This window comes from Podarcis bocagei (assembly GCF_964188305.1).
Source record: "Podarcis bocagei genome assembly, chromosome: 1".
NCBI lineage: Eukaryota > Metazoa > Chordata > Lepidosauria > Squamata > Lacertidae > Podarcis > Podarcis bocagei.
In genome coordinates, this window is record NC_138125.1 from 62272530 (window position 1) to 62294035 (window position 21506).

The window sequence follows — 21506 nt, forward strand, 5'->3', positions numbered from 1 at the left end:
TGAGTTTCCCTGTCCTTGCATGAAGTCTTGGGTTTCCAATTTTGGGAGAGGGGAGACTGCGGCACTGGGGAGATGGCAGGCTGGCAAGGCCCCCTAGATTTAGAGGCCCAAGTTGCCCCCTGCCCTCGCATGAAGTATTGGGTCTGCAATTTTGGGAGAGGGGAGGTTGCCTGCTAGGGAGTGGGCAGGCTGGCGGGCCCCCCTAGATTTAGAGGCCCTAGGATTCAGCCTACTTAGCCTATACATAAATCTGGCACTGGCTATATCCTATACAGGAACAGGGCCGTCTTAACCGCTGGCACTAGGGGTGCACAGCACCAGGGTGCCAGGCTTTGAGGGACACCAGGCCGAGAGTCTGAAGCCGAGCGTTGGATTCTGGGGAAGAGCCACCGACAGTCGAGCGGAGCAGAGCCCGTCGGAGCGTTGCAGGCTCTTCTGCTGCAGGCGGCTCTTCCCCGGACTCTAACGCTCGCCCCCAAACTCACACCAAGCCACAGCAGCAGAAGAGCCCATGGTGCTCCAACAGACTCGGATCCGCTCGGCTGTTGGCTCTTGCCCCAGCTGCATGGCAGCTAACTGTTTTGGTGCCACGTCCAGAGCCCCGTGTAATGTTGTGGTGGGATCCGCTGCACACCGACAGCACCAAAGGCAGCAACAAAACCCAACGAATAGGAGCACACGGATCCTGTCCAGAGATGTTGCCTCCGATGCCGCTTGCATTCCCCATCGTTCTGCACTGGCACCCCACGTTGGACGGTGCTGGGAGTGTGCGCCGACAGCAGAAAAGCTAGCAAAGGAACCCGCAGCTTGGCGCATGCAACAGGATGCGTCGCACAGTGGCCATGATGTTACACGGCGCTACGTGTAATGTGTGCGCAGCCAAAACAATTAACTGCCATGTGGGGGGGGGAGGCAGTGGGCAGACAGCACAGCGACTGTGTGTGCTGCCCGACATTTTGTGTCCCCCCCCCCAGCATGGAACCGCACCCTTCGTACGACCCTGTGCGTGGGGTGCTGGCACCCCTTTTGGTTGGCACTGTGAGTCCCTGTGTCCCACAACCGTTCTAAAGGTAAACAACTATTTTCTTTTTAAAAAGCCAACGACTTTGGGGTCCCCCTCCCCTAAAGAAAGGTCAACAACTCTGGGCAACCTAGGGGCGCCGGATGGATCTTTGCACCCCGGCGCTGCATATGCTTAAGACAGTCCTGTGAATGAGCTCAGTAGAAGGCAGTTCTCTCCTCCTGTTCTAGAGTGTCTCCTTCTTTCCTCTTTACAGACTGTAGTTTCAAGGATGGGACTGGGGCAATGACAAGAAGATCGTCACCTTCACTTGAGTTGACTGTGTGCTATAAGCCTGGTCTCATACTGCTGGGTCTTCCATTTTAGAGTGTACATTCAAGAAGGGGAGGGGAGGGAAAGTGCCCTGGTGCAGGAATTCCTTTCCTCTTCTTAGATGGCATTTTTGAGGGACGGGCAAAGACAGTGCCATCCTGTTTCGTCACCCAATATGAATGGGAAGGTGCCGCCCCAACTCAAGCATCCCTTTTTACATATATAAATTTTTATTTTATTTTACAAATATAGAATTATAACAATCCAAATTACATATCCCTATTTAGAGATTTCTCCAAATCTCTGGACTTCCCACCTTCCCCTCCATGGATCCTACTGTCCACCTTCTCAACTGCATAATATTTCATAGTCTATATTTCATATCTTTCCATATTATCCATAATATTCGCTACATTACAAGTGTTATTAAAATCCTTACAGTGATCTCCTAGATAAATTATAATTTTTTCCCATTCTTCATTGAAGTTTGGTTCTTCTTGGTTTCTGAGCCTTCTGGTCAGTTTTGTCATTTTGGCATAGTCCAGGGGTCTGCGACCCGTGGCTCCGGAGCCGCATGTGGCTCTTTTACACCTTTGCCGCGGCTCCGGGGCGGATACTAGCAAGGGGAGGAGGCGCATTGTGCGCCCCGACACTCCCCACTGTGGCGGGCGCTGTACTGGCTGTGACGTCGCATGGGGGCGGTGCGTGCGTTAGTCATGCACCGTGCAGACGTCACCTTCCCGCCCGCCCGCTACATTGTAAGGGGCATGTACGCTGGTCACTGCATTGAAAGGGGGCATGTACGCTGGTCACTGTTTTGAAGGGGAGTGAAGAACACACACACACACAAAAAGGTAACTTGTTAATTTAACATTTATTTCTATGAGGAGTAATTCTGAGGGGTCAAACAAAGAAATAATTTTTAAAAAGTGACAAAAAAGTTATTTTTATAATGACGAGTTTTGTGGCTCCCAGTTGTTTTTTTCTTCGGAAACGGGTCCAAGTGGCTCTTTTTGTCTTAAAGGTTGCAGACCCCTGGCATAGTCCAACAGCTTGGTTTGCCACGCCTCTCTGGTAGGGACTTTGTCTTCTTTCCATCTCTGGCCTAGTAGCATCCGCATTGCTGTTGTCACATACATGCAAAGTCTTTTCTGTTCCTTTGGAATGTCGGTACCTACAATTCCTAATAAAAGGCTTCTGGGTTTGTTTGTTTTTACAAAAGTTATTTTAAACATTTTCTTTCAATTCATTATGTTTCTAGTTTTGCTGTGCGCCACAAACCAATCATAAAACACCAAAAAAAGTCACACGAACCAGCACTGCAGAGTAACACCGATTAACCATAGCTGTCAACGTTTCCCATTTTTTAAGGGAAATTCCCTTATTTCGAATAGGATTCCGCGCAAGAAAAGGGAAAAGTTGACACCTGTGTTATTAACAGCAACAGAAAACCCTAAGGTATTTGTTTCTGCCACACAGTTTTAAAATGAAGTCGTAGTATATTTATATAGAGTATATAAGGGGTTTTTGGGGGGTCATGTTTACCAGTCGAAAAGCCGACGTCGTTCATTGGACGAGCTCTTTCAAGCCGCTGTTTGCGGTTCAATGTTATTTAACCGCAAGCTAGTTAAAGGCTTGGAGCGGGGAAATTGTTTATTAAACCGCTAAATTTTAGATATTTATGCGTGAGATTGGCCGCCTCAGGCCTTCCTTTCAACGGTCATCTCTCTCGTCGTGGACTTAAACCATGGAAACAACCCCCTCCGCTGACCGCCTGACTTCATAATCCTCAAGAGTTAGGGATGCAGGGCAGTTTATCCGAGCCTCCCCTCAAATCCCACCGCGGGTACAAAAATAAAGCAAACACTCGCGCACTTATCAAGTTTGGCTCACTAGGCCCGCCGTAGACTCCCCCTTTCCTCCCCCCGCTTCGCACACGCCCCGCCTTCTAGGTGCCGGAAGCGCCAACCCGGAAGTTTGGGTGCTCTCTGTAGCCGCACGTGCTCCAGTCCGCCTCGCCGGGAAGAGGGGCGGAGTTCCAAGGACCCTCCCGGCCGACCATGAGCTCCCGGGCAGCTGTGGTGATTGGTAGGTTCCTTCTTTCCTCCGTCCGAAGGTCCCGGCGGGGCTGAACCTCCAAGCCCCGCGGCTCATCCCTCTTCTCGTTTCCTCGCAGGCGAGATGCAGGCAGGGGATGGTCCGGACAGCGAGCCTTGCTCGTCTGACGACGGCGGCGGCAGCGACGGCGCCTGGGAGGAAGACGACGAGTCGAAGGCGCCCGCGCTGGCCTCGTGCCTCTTCTGCGACAGGTTCGGTTCCGTTTGCCTCTTGCCCCCGGGTCGGAGGGGAGTCTCCGCCTCTCCACCCCGACAAGCCTCTCAGCTCTTGCTTTGATCTCAGCAGTGGCTCCAGCAGCTCTACATCTTTTTCTCATTCCCCCTCCCCCGCAGGAGCTTCCAACAACAGTAATTATATAGGTTACGGAGCAAGCTGCCCTTGCTCGGACCATTGGCCCATCCAGCTTTGTCTGCTTTGATCGGCAGTAGTTCTCCAGGGTTTCGTGCAGGAGTCGTTCCCCCAGCCCTGCCTGGAGATCCATTGGGTGGAATCCGGGATCTTGTGCATGCAAAGCAGGTGCTCTGCCAAGAAGTGACATCCCTTGCAAATCCGAATGAATACCTGTAGTTGTTAAACTTGCAAGGAAGAAGTCTTATCAAAGCAAGACGTCGTCTTACAAAACACCTTCAGCTCCCGGAGATATAATAGATGTCAAAGCATCCTGTTGTATTTTTTAAGCCGCCCCCCTTTTTTTAGTAGAGAGGTGCTGGTGCTGTCTAAGTCAATACAAAAGAATCCAAGGAGTGCAAAGATCTAAGTTTTATACTTGTTGCTATAATGTAGATGGGGGGCTGAAGTTGTTGGGGATGATGGGAGTTACACTGCAGTAACATCTGAAGGGGCACAGGTACCTCCATCCCTGATGTAAAGGCAAACTGGTCAGCTTCTCTGTTCACTTTCGTGGTAACTGCCAGCATTATAACTCTAATGACTTCCACAAAGTTGGATGGGTTTGTGCAGGGGAATAGCTGTTTAACAGTAAAAATGGAAATAATGATTACTCTGGGAAGGGTTTGTCAAGCAAGAAAGGAGCACAGGCAGCAGCCACCTGCTGAACTGTATCGTTCTTAAATGCCACTAGTTTCCATCCATCTCTCCTTGTTTTTTTCCTATTAATTTTTGAAGTTTTTACTGCAATACAATAATATGTTTCCAGTTTCTATTCAGCATTTATTATTCACTTTTATACTCCTGGGCTCAATCTACTGATAATTGTCCAAACCACTATCTACGCAGCTAGATTTCCCCCCAGTTTTCGGGAGCTTGTAGTTTGTTTTCTGTTGCTGTCAAAGTCGTATTTAAAAAGCTTAACATAACATTTGGACAATTTCTACAACATTTGAATTGTGTTTTCCAAGATTTTTCAGTTCAGCTGAAGATACTTTTTGCCATTGTACATCAGATCATGGGTTCAATATTGGAAATCTGGCTCATAAACACAGTAAGTTTATTTTGTGTTTTGCTGCAAGTTTACATTTTACAAATTGATGAATGGGTCTTAACCTGTGAAATAAAACCCAGATTTCAGAGCACTGGGAAACGATTTTACATATACAGTGGTACCTCAGGTTAAGTACTTAATTCATTCCTGAGGTCCGTACTTAAGCTGAAACTGTTCTTAACCTGAACCACCACTTTAGCTAATGGGGCCTCCTGCTGCTGCTGCGCCGCCGGAGCACGATTTCTGTTCTCATCCTGAAGCAAAATTCTTAACCTGAAGCACTATTTTTGGGTTAGCGGAGTCTGTAACCTGAAGCGTATGTAACCCGAGGTACCACTGTACTTTAAGTGTCCTTAGTTAAACTGTTTTAAGTGCTTGAATGAATGTCTTACTGTTTTCTGTTTCAGTATGATTGAAATAATTCTATCCAGTGAAGCAGAAAGAGAGAATAAGGGAAGCTGAATAGCATTATTTGAAGCATCTTAATCTAAATAAAAGATTGGTTCATTAGCACTACAGTATAAGTTGCCAAACACAGAAACATGCAAAATCTACCATGTTGGGTGTGACAAGCAAGATTGTTGGTGTTAGACATTCAGCAGATCTTGGAGGCTAAAGATGAGCAGTCTACAGTTCCATGTACACAAATGGGTTTGTCATCAAGTCTATGTGGATTAGCTCTGTATACATACTGGAACTTTTGAGCCTGAGAGAGATGTCTGGATCTGGACTACAAGAAAATTGCTTAATACTATTGTAAATGGTATCTGTGAGCTATGAAATACCTTTTGTGTGGTGGCAAACTGCCTGCTATTACAACAGAAAAACACTCAAATGTATTGTAAGTGTGAGCCAGTAAGAGAGACTTGGCAGTCTTCTATAGGGTGATATTAAAAAAAGTCTAGAGGTCATAATATGGAATAAAATAGTTCAGCAGAAAGAAACAACCATGTTTGAATTCCAGTGGTAAATAGATTAAAATGTTGACCGACTTTTCAGCTTGACCAAACACACTACTTCTGTTTTCCTCTCTCTTTTCTAGGACTCGATTTCTATGGTTACATCAAGCTAGTGAACTTTATTAGGCTGGAAGTAAGTTACCGAGTATTATCTGACTAAAGTTAAGTTATACTATGCTATGTCTCTTCAAGGGGACGCGGGTGGCACTGTGGGTTAAACCACAGAGCCTAGGACTTGCCGATCAGAAGGTCGGCGGTTCGAATCCCCGTGACTGGGTGAGCTCCCGTTGCTCGGTCCCTGCTCCTGCCAACCTAGCAGTTTGAAAGCACGTCAAAGTGCAAGTAGATAAATAGGTACCACTCCGGCGGGAAGGTAAGCGGCGTTTCCTTGCACTGCTCTGTTTCACCAGAAACGGCTTAGTCATGCTGGCCACATGACCCGGAAGCTGTACGCCGGCTCCCTTGGCCAATAAAGCGAGATGAGCGCCGCAACCCCATGGCTAGACCTAATGGTCTGGGGTCCCTTTACCTTTATGTCTCTTCAAAGCCATGCTAGTCAGCATTGGTTTAAAGTTTAGTAATAGGTTTATGAGGAAACGGTGCACTTTTTTCTAAACATGCTATTACTATCCATTGTTTCCATATTTACAATTTGTCTAGTTAAATTTGTATATGTAAAATATATTAAGGCTCCAGATTTGGGTATGGTAAGATGGGCTGTGGGAAGAGAGAAAGGGTCTGTTAAGCTGTAGAATGTACGGCAAATGTGTATCATATATACTGTTTTTTGTCATTTTATGCTACTGGTAGGGCTTGAATACAGTTTTAAGAACCCTCAGGGACAGCAGATTCTGATGTCAGTTTCCACAAATCCCCTTATTCCTGCTGTAGTTCTTCCCTCACCAAAATGGGGGGCACCATTTTGGGATCCACCTCAGGTGGGTGCCAAAATGGATTGTGCTGGTCTAGCGTACAAATAGCAAGAAAGATTCAGCATTTTGGAACACTACAGTTACTTGCCCAAGCTTTCAGTTAATACTTGTTAGAGTTAAGGTTTGATACAAGACTTTTTCATTATTTTCCTTCTGCGGTGACTACAGTGGTGCCCCGCAAGACGAATGCTTCGCAAGACGAAAAACCCGCTAGACAAAAGGGTTTTCCGTTTTTTGATGCGCTTCGCAAGATGAATTTCCCTATGGGCTTGCTTCGCAAAATGGAAAAGTCTTGCGAGTCTTGCGATTTTTTTCGCTTTCCCCCCCTTTTTCTAAGCCGCTAATAGCCTTTTAGCCGCTAAGCCTTTGATAGCCGCTAAGCCGCTAATAGGGTTGCTTCGCAAGACGAAAAAACCGCTAGACGAAGAGACTCGCGGAACGGATTAATTTCGTCTTGCGAGGCACCACTGTATAAGGATATTTTTACAACATTAAGTATAGTTTAAACATGTTAAGAACGTTTTACAGAATATTCATTTTTTATTTCAGAAACCAACTGTAGAGTATTTTAGTTCTATCAATACCCCATTTCCTTGGGAGGAAGAAAAATATCTGAAGCCTGTCCTGGAAGATGACCTCTTACTCCAGTTTGGTAGGGTTCTTTTTAATTTTAAATGTGTATACTTACAGATGATGAAAATGTGCAACTTTATATACTGATGGTTTAAAGGGCGGATATATTCTAGGCCAAGAGAAACCTCTCATATCTTCAGATGAACACAGATGGCATTCTGTGTTTAGATTGAGCACCTTAGAGGAAAGATGGGATATAAATAGACTTACAAAATGTAGTAATAAATATAGCCTTATTGGCGTACAGAACAAGTCATGCAGTTATTTGGATCCCAAACACTCAGTAACTCTTAATATTTGCCCACTGTGTGATAAATTCTCTTGGTTCATTTCCAGATATAGAAGATCTCCTTGACTCCACTGACATCTTTTGTTCTAATGGACTAACTGAGACTTCGTCTCCCATTGAGCGTTTGAAACATGCAGAGCACAAAGCAGAGCTGGCAGAAGCAGCATTGGCCAGAGCCCAAGAAGATCTTCAAAAAATGAGGTATGGCCAGAGAGCCTTTTACTCTAGTATCTATTAGACTGAAGCATCTTTTAGTGCTTAGGCCACTAGAAACTCAGCAGGATGATGCTTCATCTGAATGGATTAGAAAGAGGTTAGTACGTTCCTTATGAAATTCGGATATATGTGTTGACAGAGAAACCGAGTCTCTGGCTAAGTTGTTGAGAAGCAGGCTTCTGCAAACAAATACTGTAGTACAGCTGCCATTCCTATTCCACAGTGTAGGGATGTCACAGACATGACAGTTCCTGCAGTACTCTTTCTATTTTGAAAGTTAAAAATTCTTATAAATGGGGGATTTGGAAGTAACGTTCGGCGCTTACTGTTAGAGAAGAAGAAGAAGAAGAAGAGTGAAATTTAAAATAAAATATAAATAAATAAATGGGGGATTTGCACATCATGTTTCCTGAGGTGTTATGTGGAGGGGAAAGATGCATTTTACTTTATTTTTAGTTTTAAAAAGATCTACCTCTCCTGTTTATCCAAGGGAGAGCCAAGGCAGCCAAGATAAAGTAGAAGAAATGGAGCAACAGGTATAATCCCTAAAAGCCGATTCAGCAAAATTAACACAAGTAGGGAAATACCTTTTTTGTAGAAAAAGACCAGGCCTTCACCCGCTGCCTGAAGCAGTATAGTGATGGGGCCTGATGGATTTCCTTGGCAAGGTGTTCCATAGGGTAGAAGCCACAACAGTCCCTACCTTTAGCTGACCTACCAGCCTTGTCTTCCAAGTTTGAGGGATTTGCAGCGGGACCCCAGATGGCAATTGGAACATGCGGGAAAGAACATACAGTAGAAGGCAGTTCCCAAGTTGTTACGGGGTTTAAATATTTAGACCAGTGCTTTTAACTAAGCCTATAGAAATGGCATGATAGAATCAAAACACCTAGCTCATGCCAGCATTTTGACTTTTGTGATTTTGCAGTAATTGAAGTGTCCAAATGCTTTTTCAAGAATAGCCCCGCATAGACTGTCAGAATTACATGTGTCTAAACTGCCGGTCACTAGAGCATGAACCATGAAGGCAAAGCCTGTTTTGTCTGGAAGGACTGTGCCTGGCACAGCAGCCAAAGCTTGAAAAAGGACACCCTTAGTAAACAACTCCATGTGCAACAAATGTGAGATCTGGATTGAGGAATACCTCCCTATCTTCCAAATATGCATACCTGGTCATTCAGAGAAAAAACTTCATGCAGAATTGGCTGTGAACTCAGTGCTGAGTCACACAGTCAACCTACAAATAGTTCTGTTTTGTCTGCATTAAGTTTCAACTTCTTTGCAGCCTATCCAGTCCTTCAGAGTTACAGCACAATTCAGCCTTGCAGCTCCTTCCCTAGGATCAGATGAAAATGAGAGGGCGAGTTGGGTATATGCTGAGGACTTTGCAACCCAAATCTCTGGATTTGTAACACCAGGCCCACCAGACAGATTCCTTACTCTACTGGCAAACTGGAGTCCAAGTCAAAATGGATCTGAACAATTTTATCTCCAAAGTTCTTCACAAACAGATCCCAGTGGGCTTCCATGGCTTCTTGTAACTTTCTGAGGACCATGATGTGAAAGGCTCTGTTAGATGGCACTGTGCAACATCAGCCAGGCACCATAAACATAGCTCGTCAGTCAGCCAAGGAACTTTTGGGAATCATTGGGGGGGGGGGGAGGCCTTAGGAGCGCCTGCATTAATCCGTGAAGCACAGAAGTGATCAGGCCATCAGCAGAATGGCCAGCTATAATCCCTCAGAGGCATCAGAAATCCCTTTCAATCCATCAGTCTCTAGGGGTTGACCATTTTAATTGGCCTCCCACCTCTGTGGTTAACCGGATTCTAAACCAGCATGTCTGCTTTACACCACTGGAAGAAGCTGTTTAAAAACGTTCTACTTGAAACTCCAAAATTAAGTGTTTTGATGAGGTATTTCCTAGTGAAAGGTGTAGTTGCTGTTCCTACAATCCATGGTTTCAATTCATAATGCACTGATCACAGCTACTCTAGTCTCTTCTTCAACTTATTGCCCCCTTCTCTTGCAAAAAACCTGGAACTTAATGGAGAAATTAATTCTACAAAGTAATTATATTCACCAACACAGAGGAATTGTTGGAGATTTAGAGCTCCACTGGCAGACTTTATACACATATATAGGAAATATCTGATCATTTAGAACACATCCCAGAATCTAATCAGGAAAAGTAGTAGATATTTATTATTTCCACAACCTAAAAAAGTTCTATTAGGCATTGATTTGGAAGTGGTAGCAGATCTTCTCACTGCTTTCAGATTTGTTCAGCAAATAAATTTGGGGGGCAAGGGGAGTATTGCCACATCAGGTTCAGAATGGCTTTACAGAATCTGGACTGCTGCAGTAATGTCTAAACGTATTATAGAAAAATGAACAATGAAAAAGCAAATAAGCATTTAGAGTGATGGACTGTCCATCCCTAAAATGTGGACCTTCTCTCTCTCTACAAAGAGTGAGGTCCATGGATGGTGAATGAGATTCACTTTTACATGCCTTCACGTGGTGGGCATGGAAATGGCCACCATACTGTAATTAGTTCTCCAGTGGTGGTGACAGCAAAAAGGTGTTTTGGAGTAGATCAGGGGGGCATTGGGGACCCCAAGCCCTCCCGTGTTCTTTGGATCCAAAGACCTCGGGCAACATTCTCTTGGGGTGGGGGTATGCCAGTCCAGCCCCCTTGCCATCATCTGTCGTAGCTGCATAAAATCAGCAGGGCTTTGAATTTGGCACTTTTTCTGCCACAGATCCTTTGTCCCCTGCTGCTGTAGGATTGCGCTGTTAAAGTGAGTGAGCTGTTCTTCCAGCTGCATACTACAGTCGCTTTGAAAACATGCTACTTTTTATGGCTGCCTTTTCTTTTCCCATAGCCGATTGCTTGTCCTTGAAAGATCATTTTCTGTTTTATTGCTAATTATTTTCAATTATACGTAATAAGGACATCTTGTACTATACCATTTGGGTAATTGGGGGATCTGTATCCCTGGCTTCTCCGCTTGTTTGCCTGCCTTTTAAGAACACCTTCAAAAGTGCGTCCTCCTTGGTATAGTTGTGGCTTTTAAGGTTAACGATAGCATCTACTTTAAATGGTTTGATGTGGAAGGCTTTTTATCTTGAAGGTATCTTGTGAAAATAGCAAGTCAGGATTCCAAATCATGAGTTCTAGGGAATCTGAAATGTGGAAAAATACTGAGGCTAGCATGCAAAGAGAATTTTGTACGCTGCAGCGTCTTGCACAGCAGCCAGCAGGGGGAGCTTCAGCATGCTTCAGATCCACGATAGCCCCGTGAAACTTGCATGCTTTCTCTCTTCACACACCCTCCCCGCATTCCTTTTTATGGTCTCCTTAACGTGTCTCAAGGGTATGTTCCAAATTGATTACAGACAATTTGCCCAGGATTTCGTGATGAACACAGAAGTCAGAAGTGGCGCCATTGCGGACCTAAAAGAGGATGAGGAAGATGTTTACTTCAGCTCATATGGCCACTACGGGATCCATGAAGAGATGATAAAGGTCAGCAAACCAGTAGATGCATGTCTTTCTCGCCATAAAGATGGAAGCCATGGGGGTTTGTCCATAAGTACACTGCAGCATAGTTAGCTGCATTTTTAACCCTGACTGTACTTCCTGGTTGTTGCTCTGTTCAAAGCAAAGGTAAAAAATAAAATTAAAAACTCACAATGAAAGCATGAAGGGGGGAACACTACGGAAGAATAAGCATCCAGGCTCCAGATGCAAAGGGGCATGCACAGTCTAGCCTTCCTTTACACTGTCCAGAAAGCCAGTCGTAAAGGTTTGTGGATTCCCTGCAGAGGGATGCAGTGCAGCACCAAAACAATTTGGCCAGGAATGAAAACAGTCAACTCTGTTTATCTCCATAATGGAAGATACTTTGGATATAATTACTTTTGGCTCATTTGGATATGGTAGGTCCTTGTGGCTATAAAAGTAGATGGTTGAAACGGAAAGATGAAAGTACTGATGGCCTGAAATGTACTTTGTTCATGAGAACAATCCATAACTTTGTCAGAAATGTTTTTCTTCAAGAGATTAAAAAAAATACCCTGTGTGTGTGTTATGCTACCCCGTTATCAGAATTTTATTTCGTGGGGGTTTTACAATAAGATACAACAACATATCTATTCTCTATAATTGTAATATAGAAAAATCCACGTAGGATTAGGCAGCAGGTGAAACTTGTGGGACGTAATCCCCTGAGACCAGTCAAGTACAACATTCCTTGTTTTCCTAGAGTGGACATAGAATCATAGAATAGAATCATAGAATCATAGAGTTGGAAGAGACCACAAGGGCCATCGAGTCCAACCCCCTGCCAAGCAGGAAACACCATCAGAGCACTCCTGACATATGGTTGTCAAGCCTCTGCTTAAAGACCTCCAAAGAAGGAGACTCCACCACACTCCTTGGCAGCAAATTCCACTGCCGAACAGCTCTTACTGTCAGGAAGTTCTTCCTAATGTTTAGGTGGAATCTTCTTTCTTGTAGTTTGGATCCATTGCTCCGTGTCCGCTTCTCTGGAGCAGCAGAAAACAACCTTTCTCCCTCCTCTATGTGACATCCTTTTATATATTTGAACATGGCTATCATATCACCCCTTAACCTCCTCTTCTCCAGGCTAAACATGCCCAGCTCCCTTAGCCGTTCCTCATAAGGCATCGTTTCCAGGCCTTTGACCATTTTGGTTGCCCTCCTCTGGACACGTTCCAGTTTGTCAGTGTCCTTCTTGAATTGTGGTGCCCAGAACTGGACACAGTACTCCAGGTGAGGTCTGACCAGAGCAGAATACAGTGGCACTATTACTTCCCTTGATCTAGATGCTATACTCCTATTGATGCAGCCCAGAATTGCATTGGCTTTTTTAGCTGCCGCGTCACACTGTTGGCTCATGTCAAGTTTGTGGTCAACCAAGACTCCTAGATCCTTTTCACATGTACTGCTCTCAAGCCAGGTGTCACCCATCTTGTATTTGTGCCTCTCATTTTTTTTGCCCAGGTGCAATACTTTACATTTCTCCCTGTTAAAATTCATCTTGTTTGTTTTGGCCCAGTTCTCTAATCTGTCAAGGTCGTTTTGAAGTGTGATCCTGTCCTCAGGGGTGTTAGCCACCCCTCCCAGTTTGGTGTCATCTGCAAATTTGATCAGGATGCCCTTGAGTCCATCATCCAAGTCGTTGATAAAGATGTTGAATAAGACCGGGCCCATGACAGAACCCTGTGGCACCCCACTAGTCACTTTTCTCCAGGATGAAGAGGAACCATTGATGAGCACTCTTTGGGTTCGGTCAGTCAGCCAGTTACAAATCCACTGAGTCGTAGCATAGTCAAGACCGCATTTTACCAGTTTCTTTACAAGAATATCATGGGGCACCTTGTCAAATGCCTTGCTGAAATCAAGGTAGGCTACATGCACTGCGTTCCCTTCATCTACCAGGCTTGTAATTCTGTCAAAAAACGAGATCAGGTTAGTCTGACATGACTTATTTTTCAGAAATCCATGCTGACTATTGGTGATCACAGCATTCCTTTCTAGGTGCACACAGACTGTTTGCTTAATGATCTGCTCCAGAATCTTCCCTGGTATTGATGTCAGACTGACTGGGCGGTAATTATTTGGGTCCTCTCTTTTCCCCTTTTTGAAAATAGGGACAACATTTGCCCTCCTCCAGTCTGCCGGGACTTCGCCTGTTCTCCAGGAATTCTCAAAGATGACTGCCAGTGGTTCTGAGATCACATCTGCCAGTTCTTTTAATACTCTTGGATGCAGTTCATCTGGCCCTGGAGACTTGAATACATCTAAACTGGCCAAGTATTCTTGTACTATCTCCTTAGTTATTCTGGGCTGTGTTTCCTTTGCTGAATCATTTGCTCCAAATTCTTCAGGTCGGGCATTGTTTTCCTTATCGGAGAAGACTGAGGCAAAGAAGGCATTGAGGAGTTCAGCCCTTTCTGTGTCCCCTGTTTGCATTTCACCATCTTCTCCTCTGAGTGACCCCACTGTTTCTTTGTTCTTCCTTTTGCTACGAACATACCCATAGAAGCCTTTTTTGTTGCTTTTAACCTCTCTAGCAAGCCTGAGTTCATTCTGTGTTTTAGCTCTTCTGACTTTGTGTCTACATGTGCTGGCTATTTGTTTGAATTCCTCTTTGGTGGTTTCCCCCCTTTTCCATTTTTTGACATGCAAGGGAATTTTTCGTGCAGCCAGTCGAAACTTCCTATTCCTCCCGGCCTGGAGCACCCTTCCTTGCATGTGACTAGTGGGTGGCTGTGACCTTTCCAGACCTGGTAAAAGGCCAAGGCATGCTGCCAATCTCTCTCTTCTTTACCATCTTCCTTTTGTCCTGCAAACTTCCTGGACTGCTAACTGCAGTCATTAGGTCAACCCACATATGGGGTAAACCTCTTTGTATATGCTTGTAACTTTAAGCCTACCTTCAGGGATCACACTGTGCTCTGCCTGATCGTGAGTAAATTTTCTTTTTATTGCTTATGAACAAGACTGTGGTGTCTTTTTTCTTTTAGGAGGGATTCAAGGGCTCTTACCAGGAAATTAGAACACATTTCAATCTGGACAAGCCAGATTGAATTGCGTATTGTCTTAAGAAACTCGCGTGAGTTTGCAACTAGGGGAATTCACTCTGCTAAGTAAAGGAACTTGCCTATGCAAGTTAGGAAGGATATTAATAAGCAATATATCCTCTCCTGCCGCCCTGAACATTCCCACAAAACTGAAAGCACTTAACATGCTAGGTTCTGTTAAGTCACTGGAACTCTAGAGTCTGATCTATGTTATTCTTTGCTCTTATACTACTCAGTTGTTACAATGGAAAATATTCCACCTCTTCCTTCTGGGTCTTGTAGATCCCTGCTTACACAGTTCATTTATGTGCAGGGCCTATTGTAGGTTTAGATCTTCAATATATACGAAAAAGATTGGGGTAGTGGAACCTGTCACTCTCTAGGTGCTGTTGAACTCAATCTTCCATCACTCCCAGTCAACATTGCCCATGGTCAGGGGTGATGAGGAGTGCAGAGCAGCAACATCTGGAGGACCCAGGTTCCCGGCTTATTATTATTGTAGATCAGGGAATGCTTGAAGGCAAGTTAGCATGGGATCAACATTCCAGAAGTCTGAGCTGAGGTTGTCATCAGTATCTGGATGACATGCAGCTCTTTTGCATCTGTCAGTTCCAAGACAGTGAAAGAAGCCCTGAGCAGATGTTTCGGGCACCTTGGAGACAGATGGTGGTAAACAAATGTACAAGACAAAGACACCGTGGGTCAAGAAATCTGCTGATCTGGGTGGTAGAACAGAAGTGATCCTGGACAGGCTTGCGGTCCTCCTAAAGGGCTAACTTACATAACCTGGAAGGCTATCGGATAGACCACCTGTACTCACATACCTGCCCAAGCCTTAAGGCTGGCATCAGAGGCCCCAATATCAGATCCATCGGTGAGAGCTGCTAGGCTGTCCCTTCAACTCTGAAATATCCTTCCTGAGAAACATGTTCAGTACCCTTACTTGCAAGTCTTTGGAAGAGCTCTGAAGTCCTACAGTGGTACCTCAGGTTAAGAACTTAATTCATTCCGGAGGTCCGTTCTTAACCGTAAACTGTTCTTAACCTGAGGTACCACTTTAGCTAATGGGGCCTGCTGCTGTGCTGCTGCAGTGCGATTTCTGTTCTCATCCTGAAGCAAAGTTCTTAACCCAAGGTACTATTTCTGGGTTAGCGGAGTCTGTAACCTGAAGTGTCTGTAACCTGAGGTACCACTGTATTTATTACAGTCTGCATATACATAACTTTATGTTGCCATCTTTTAAAAACTGTTCAGTTTGGTGTTGAAGTATTAATCTGTTGGTTTATCTAATGGTTATTTTTGCTACTTCCGTTTTGTTTATTATGTTTTAGTGTTTTGTAATCTTACTGGATTTTTTTAAAAATTGACTATATATAATACCTCAAGAACCGCCTCTCCCCATATAAACCTGCCTAAACTCTGTGTTCATCCTCTGAGGCCGTTCTTCATGTGCCTCCTCCATGTGAGGTCCAATAACACGGGAACTGGCCTTTTCTGCAGTGCTCCCCATTTTTTGAATGCTGTTCCCAGGGAGGTTCGCCTGGTACTTTCATGATATATCGTTATGTGCCAGGCGAAAATGTTCCTCCTTGACCAGGCCTTTGGCTGATTAATATTCTACAGTCTTTTTACATGTGTGTGGGAAGGGGAAGTTATTGTTTTTGTTTTAATTACTTGTGTTTTTATCTTGTGAAAAACCCTGAGATCTTTTGATAAAATGCAGTATATAAATCTAATAAATAATATGTAAACCACCTTACAAAGATGACTTAGCCTGAAAGGCGATTCAAAATATCCATTCTATATAGCCCTTTATAAAGCTTCTGAGGACTGAGCGTAAGACCTTTTTCATGCAAAGCATGTGGTCTGCCATTGAGCTACAGCCTTTCATGTGCAATTAAGGGGTGATTAAGCTCCACATGGTCTCAGATGTGTTAATTTAGATGTGTTAACTCAGTGTTAATTTTTTATATATATCTTGGAGGGGAAAGCAGGATTAAATGTTTATACATGCCTTTTCCATTGTTTGGGAGGGCGGACTTGTTAACACTGGATTTGTCAGACTATCGTTTATATGTTTGAAATGGAAAATATTGCTTATGTTTTAAGCACTTCCCTATTTGTTCTGCACAAGGACCCAGGTTTCCCAGTTTTTTTGCTGTTGCAGCATTGCAAATAGTCTGTTTTTCTACTTGAATTTGGGCTTTAACATATATAATGGATTCCCTGTCTTTCCCCCTCCCGCTTTTTACTGTGTAGGAATATTATTCCTTCACAGAAGTAGAGGGGGCAGTGGTTGATAGAGGGGGGAAAGAGGAGTTAACAGTGCCCCAAAATAAATGACTAGAGGTTTCATGGGCAGCCGTGCATGTAGTGAAGACAGCAGTTGGAAATCTATTGATTAAGTTCAGGTAGCAAAAAGTAGTGAGGGTGGAAGTCTGAGAGATTCACAGTTGACTGCTCTTGTGACAGACAAAGAGAATTTTAATCTTAGGCAGTCTCACGTAATAGAGTGTCCAAGTAGTGGACGCAAATAAGTAAATAGCTCCTAATCCTCAAAAATGAGCATTAAAAGAGACCCAAATGAATCACTTCACTTCAGATGTTTGCAGTAAGCAATACAGAAATGCTCTGTTTTGTTTTGTTTATAACTTGCACCTTCCACCCAAGTTGAATCCTCAAGATGTCTTACAATCAGTGATACGAAACAATAATTAAACAACAATTTGAAATTGGCAAGGACCATAACTAAGTGGCATAGCTTAGTTATGGGACTGTTTGCACACAGTACCTGGCTTCTGCAGGTTGGACTGGGGAAATGTCTTACCCGGTCCTTGGGGAGCTGCTGCCAGGCAGCATAGACTCTTGAACTAGATTGCCTTATACCAGGTCAGGCAACTGGTCAGTTTTCCAGCAATAGTATAAAGTACATAGCATCAAGAACACCACAATGGGCTATAAAATGCACATTCAACCAAGGTTCTTTTTACTTGCTATCTGCATATGCCCAGTGAGATAGATATCATAGGGCAGTAAGTTCCATAAACCTTGCACTGCTGATGGGAAGGACCAGTCCCACGTTTCCATTCTCTGCATTTCACATGGCACAGAGATGCATAGCATGGCCTTTCCTGATGGCTGCAGCTCTTGACAGCACCTGGGTTCATGCAAGAGGTGGTCCTTTTAGATATCTAAAAGGTTGGGAACCTGTGGCTCTCCAGATGTTGCGGAACTACAACTTCCATGAGCTCTAGCAACCCTGGCCAATGGTCAGTGATGATGGGAGTTGTAGTTCAGCAACTTTTGGAAGGACAAGAGTTCTCCACACCTGCCATAGAAGATTTGTAACCTAAAGGTTGCTTGTTTTTTCAATATGTTAAAATCTTTATAAACAACCATTTCATGTTGCATTCTCAAATTCTTATTTATAAATTTACAGAAGCTTACAGATATAGTAGTCTAGCTGTAGTTGTTATTTTGCTTTTACAAACTCAAGCTCTGGAATATTGGTTGCTGCAGAGAATTGTACTTTCAGCGTTTTAGCATTGCATCCAGTGCTGCAGTGTCCAATTTGTATGCAAGCAAAGGTTCTTGCCTTTTTTTAGCTGTTCTCTGCGCACTTTATACTCCCTTCTCTTCTTTTTTTGACCGCTGTCATAAGGAGCTAAAAATAAAAACCTTTGCTTGGCTGATTGGTTCTCTAGCCATTTGCAGGGATAGTAAAGCATATGGCTCGCTGGCAGTCTTTCTCCCTGCCTACGCATATTAAAAGGAGTGATGTTAGTTGGTTGCAGAGACAAGCTACATAGCCAGATCACGTACCGATGTACTACATCAATTCAGGCGCGCGAACTGGAAAAACACCAGTATATCTCTAGTCACGCTGAGTGGGCACTGGAGGCTTTTTCTGAGCTTGGCATTTTGTAGAGTGACTTGCACAGCTTCTGAGATTCACTTGGCTATGTACCTTTCTTGGTTTATATGCATTTGCTGAAAATAAGATTTCTCCTAGAACAGCATGCTTTGCTACCTAGAGCTGACCAGTGGCCTTATTTACAAATAGAAGCCGTATATTACTTTTCTCGTTTAATATGACTTCAATCATTCATACCCCAGGTACTAATATTCAATAAGATTTGTGTTGGACTGCACTCAAGAAGCAATGTGGGGGAAGATATATATGGACCATACATTAAATATTTCCTTACGAGTAAAAGGGACGGGTTATATCTTGGTACAACAAAACTTCAGTATTTCATTTATACCCACTAACTTTGCCAATGTTGTCATAACAGGGTAGACATGAATTTGCTATTTCCTGATTTATTTATTTTTTTAAAAAGGACCGTTAAACATGTCTCTGCTTAGAAAATTCCAAAACTTGGTTTGTTTGTTTTTTATAAATGGAATACGGTAGGGGACATTGGAAAGGTGACAAAAGCATTTTATTCTACTGTAGTAAACTGTATGTGTGCTCTGAACACATCTTTTTTATTTTAAATAGGATAAAGTACGCACAGAAAGCTATCGTGACTTCATATATCAAAACGCTCACATCTTTAGAGATAAGGTAAGTGGGCCAGCTTTAAAGCTCTTAATGTTCTTGCGGTATGGGACTCTCTGCGGTAATAAAAACCTCTTGGATTGCATTCTTTCTAGAATTGGGAGACTGATGCTTTGACAGGGCTTTGATTCAATGTACTTGGGTTCTATTACACAGAGAGTATTATTATACTGCTGGAGGGTGCAGAACACTGATAAGAGAAATTGCTGATCAGCATTGTCATTGTTCAGTGTGCTGTTTTTGAGTGTTCATTAATTATGATGGCATCGTTTTGTTAAACCTTTCCTCGTCTACTGTTCTTTAAGTGGCATCTGAAATAGGCCACATATACACTTATTTACAGTAATTCAAGGTAATTTCTAACCTGTATCTTGCATGATAAAGGCGTCATGGCCATCCCTAAGGAATTGGGTTCTGGAAATAGTTCAGATTCCATTGTTTTCTTACGACTGATACCCACATAAATTAGGCTTTCCTGGGCAGTGTATAAAAATCCATTGTTGCTGTTATCTGTCTTTGCTGGGGACTGTATTCTGCTGTTATATGGTGCTACCAAGGAACAAGGATAAGTGCATGAAAGAGAAGAATGCTCTAAATACGTGGCACAATCTGTTCCCCCTAAACACATACAGCAGGGACCCACTGCTGGGCCTTTTCCATTGTCTCCTTCATTGGCCCTTGGCAGAGCATATATAATGTCAGTGACATGCCCTCAATGAAATGCCTGTCCATATATTCCATACAGACACATATTGGCACTACACTTCTATGCCCCGGTTAAAATACGTTAAAGAACAGATTCCTGGATTCCTGATTTTTTTTTTCTTCCCATAATGCAAGTTAATTTATTTGGGAACATTTCAACAACATATTTATTCTGCGTTCACAGTTTTTGCCTGGCCTTGTTAAGCAACCAGAGTCCTTGGATGGGGAGCAGTTTGTTGTCCTCAGTCTTGTGCTTTGCCTCTTTGAGAAGTCCACTCCTGTCCTCTGCCTCGGAGCTGGAGAGGGAGCAAGGTTCATCCTCATAGTTGTGTGGATTTCTAGTGACAATCTCATGTTTCCTTCTCCAACTGCAAGCATTTTAATTTTGCCAATGTTGTAAAATTGGCAGAAGGAAGTAAGCAGACCAGTTCCAACAGCCACCCATTCTTCTTTATCTGCCACTTCCATAATTTTAAAAAAATATACTGAGTAAGTCTGAATATATTTCAGGTGAATTAAGAAACATAGAAGTAGCAGTGGCAGCTATCTTGGGGCTGACCAAAGGTGTGAATAACAGCTTGCCTACCCATTGGTTTAAGGACTGTCCTTTTGGGGGGGGGAGGGGGTTGAGAGAGGTTTTTTTGATACCTGTCAGAACAAAAACCTGGAACACCAGTTTCTCTGTCAAGACCCTGTTGATGTTTTGTCACTGACCCTACATAAATAATGATTAACATTACCATACAGTGGTGCCTCGCAAGATGAAAAGAATCCGTTCTGTGATTCTCTTCGTCTAGCGGTTTTTTTCGTCTTGCGGAGCAAGCCCATTGAAGGATTAGCGCTATTAGAGGCTTTTAGCGGCTTATCTGCTGATCGGATCAGCTGATAAGCGGCTTAGCGGCTTAGAAAAAGGGGGGAAGGGGGAAAAAACCAGCAGGAACTCGCAATACATTGTCGTCTTGCAAAGCAAGCCCATAGGAGATTCGTTTTGCGAAGCACCTCCAAAACGGAAAACTCTTTCGTCTAGCGAGTTTTCCGTCTTGCGAGGCATTCGTCTTGCGGGGCACCACTGTATTTGAGGGTAGCCTTGCATTCAGAAATGTGAGGCTAAATGTTCAGGGATTTCATGCATTTAATAGGATGAAATTGAATGTAATTTTGAACTTTTCAACAACAAACTTCTCCCCAAAGCCAGTCTTTATATACTTGACTGACAGATGACAAGGTGAAATGGGTTGCTTTACCTTTTACATGGTGATGCATCCAGTTGCAGTATCATTCTCATGATTCTTGATGCAGTGTATCATCAGCTACCATTAGCTGTTGTAAAAAAACATAAAGGATTGAATGAGATACCGTGCTATACAGCGTTACCTCAGGTTAAGAACTTAATTTGTTCCGGAGGTCCGTTCTTAACCTGAAACTGTTCTTAACCTGAGGTACCACTTTAGCTAATGAGGCCTCCCGCTGCCGCTGCGCCACCGGAGCACGATTTCTGTTCTCATCCTGAAGCAAAGTTCTTAACCTGAGGTACTATTTCTGGGTTAGTGGAAGCTGTAACCTCAAGCGTATGTAACCCGAGGTACCACTGTATATTGATACATGTTGCATTTATATTTATAATGGAGTGTGTAAAGAACAAAGCAGTATATAAGCAGGAAGATAAACTAGCCAGACAGTTAAGAGTGCTGCAGTCATAATA

General features: G+C 43.6%; 1 protein-coding gene across 1 annotated transcript in view; it reads left to right on the plus strand.

Annotated features, from left to right (window-relative positions):
* Window positions 1-3275: 3275 nt before the first annotated feature.
* The window catches only part of PRMT3 (protein arginine methyltransferase 3), a 60161-nt gene continuing 41930 nt past the window's right edge, over window positions 3276-21506 (plus strand). Inside the window, exons 1-8 of the mRNA XM_081165162.1 lie at window positions 3276-3421; window positions 3510-3642; window positions 4810-4892; window positions 5935-5984; window positions 7333-7435; window positions 7753-7906; window positions 11323-11452; window positions 19040-19105. Coding sequence (XP_081021288.1) covers window positions 3394-3421; window positions 3510-3642; window positions 4810-4892; window positions 5935-5984; window positions 7333-7435; window positions 7753-7906; window positions 11323-11452; window positions 19040-19105 — 747 coding nt within the window. The 5' untranslated portion in view covers window positions 3276-3393. The remainder of the gene's footprint in view (window positions 3422-3509; window positions 3643-4809; window positions 4893-5934; window positions 5985-7332; window positions 7436-7752; window positions 7907-11322; window positions 11453-19039; window positions 19106-21506) is intronic.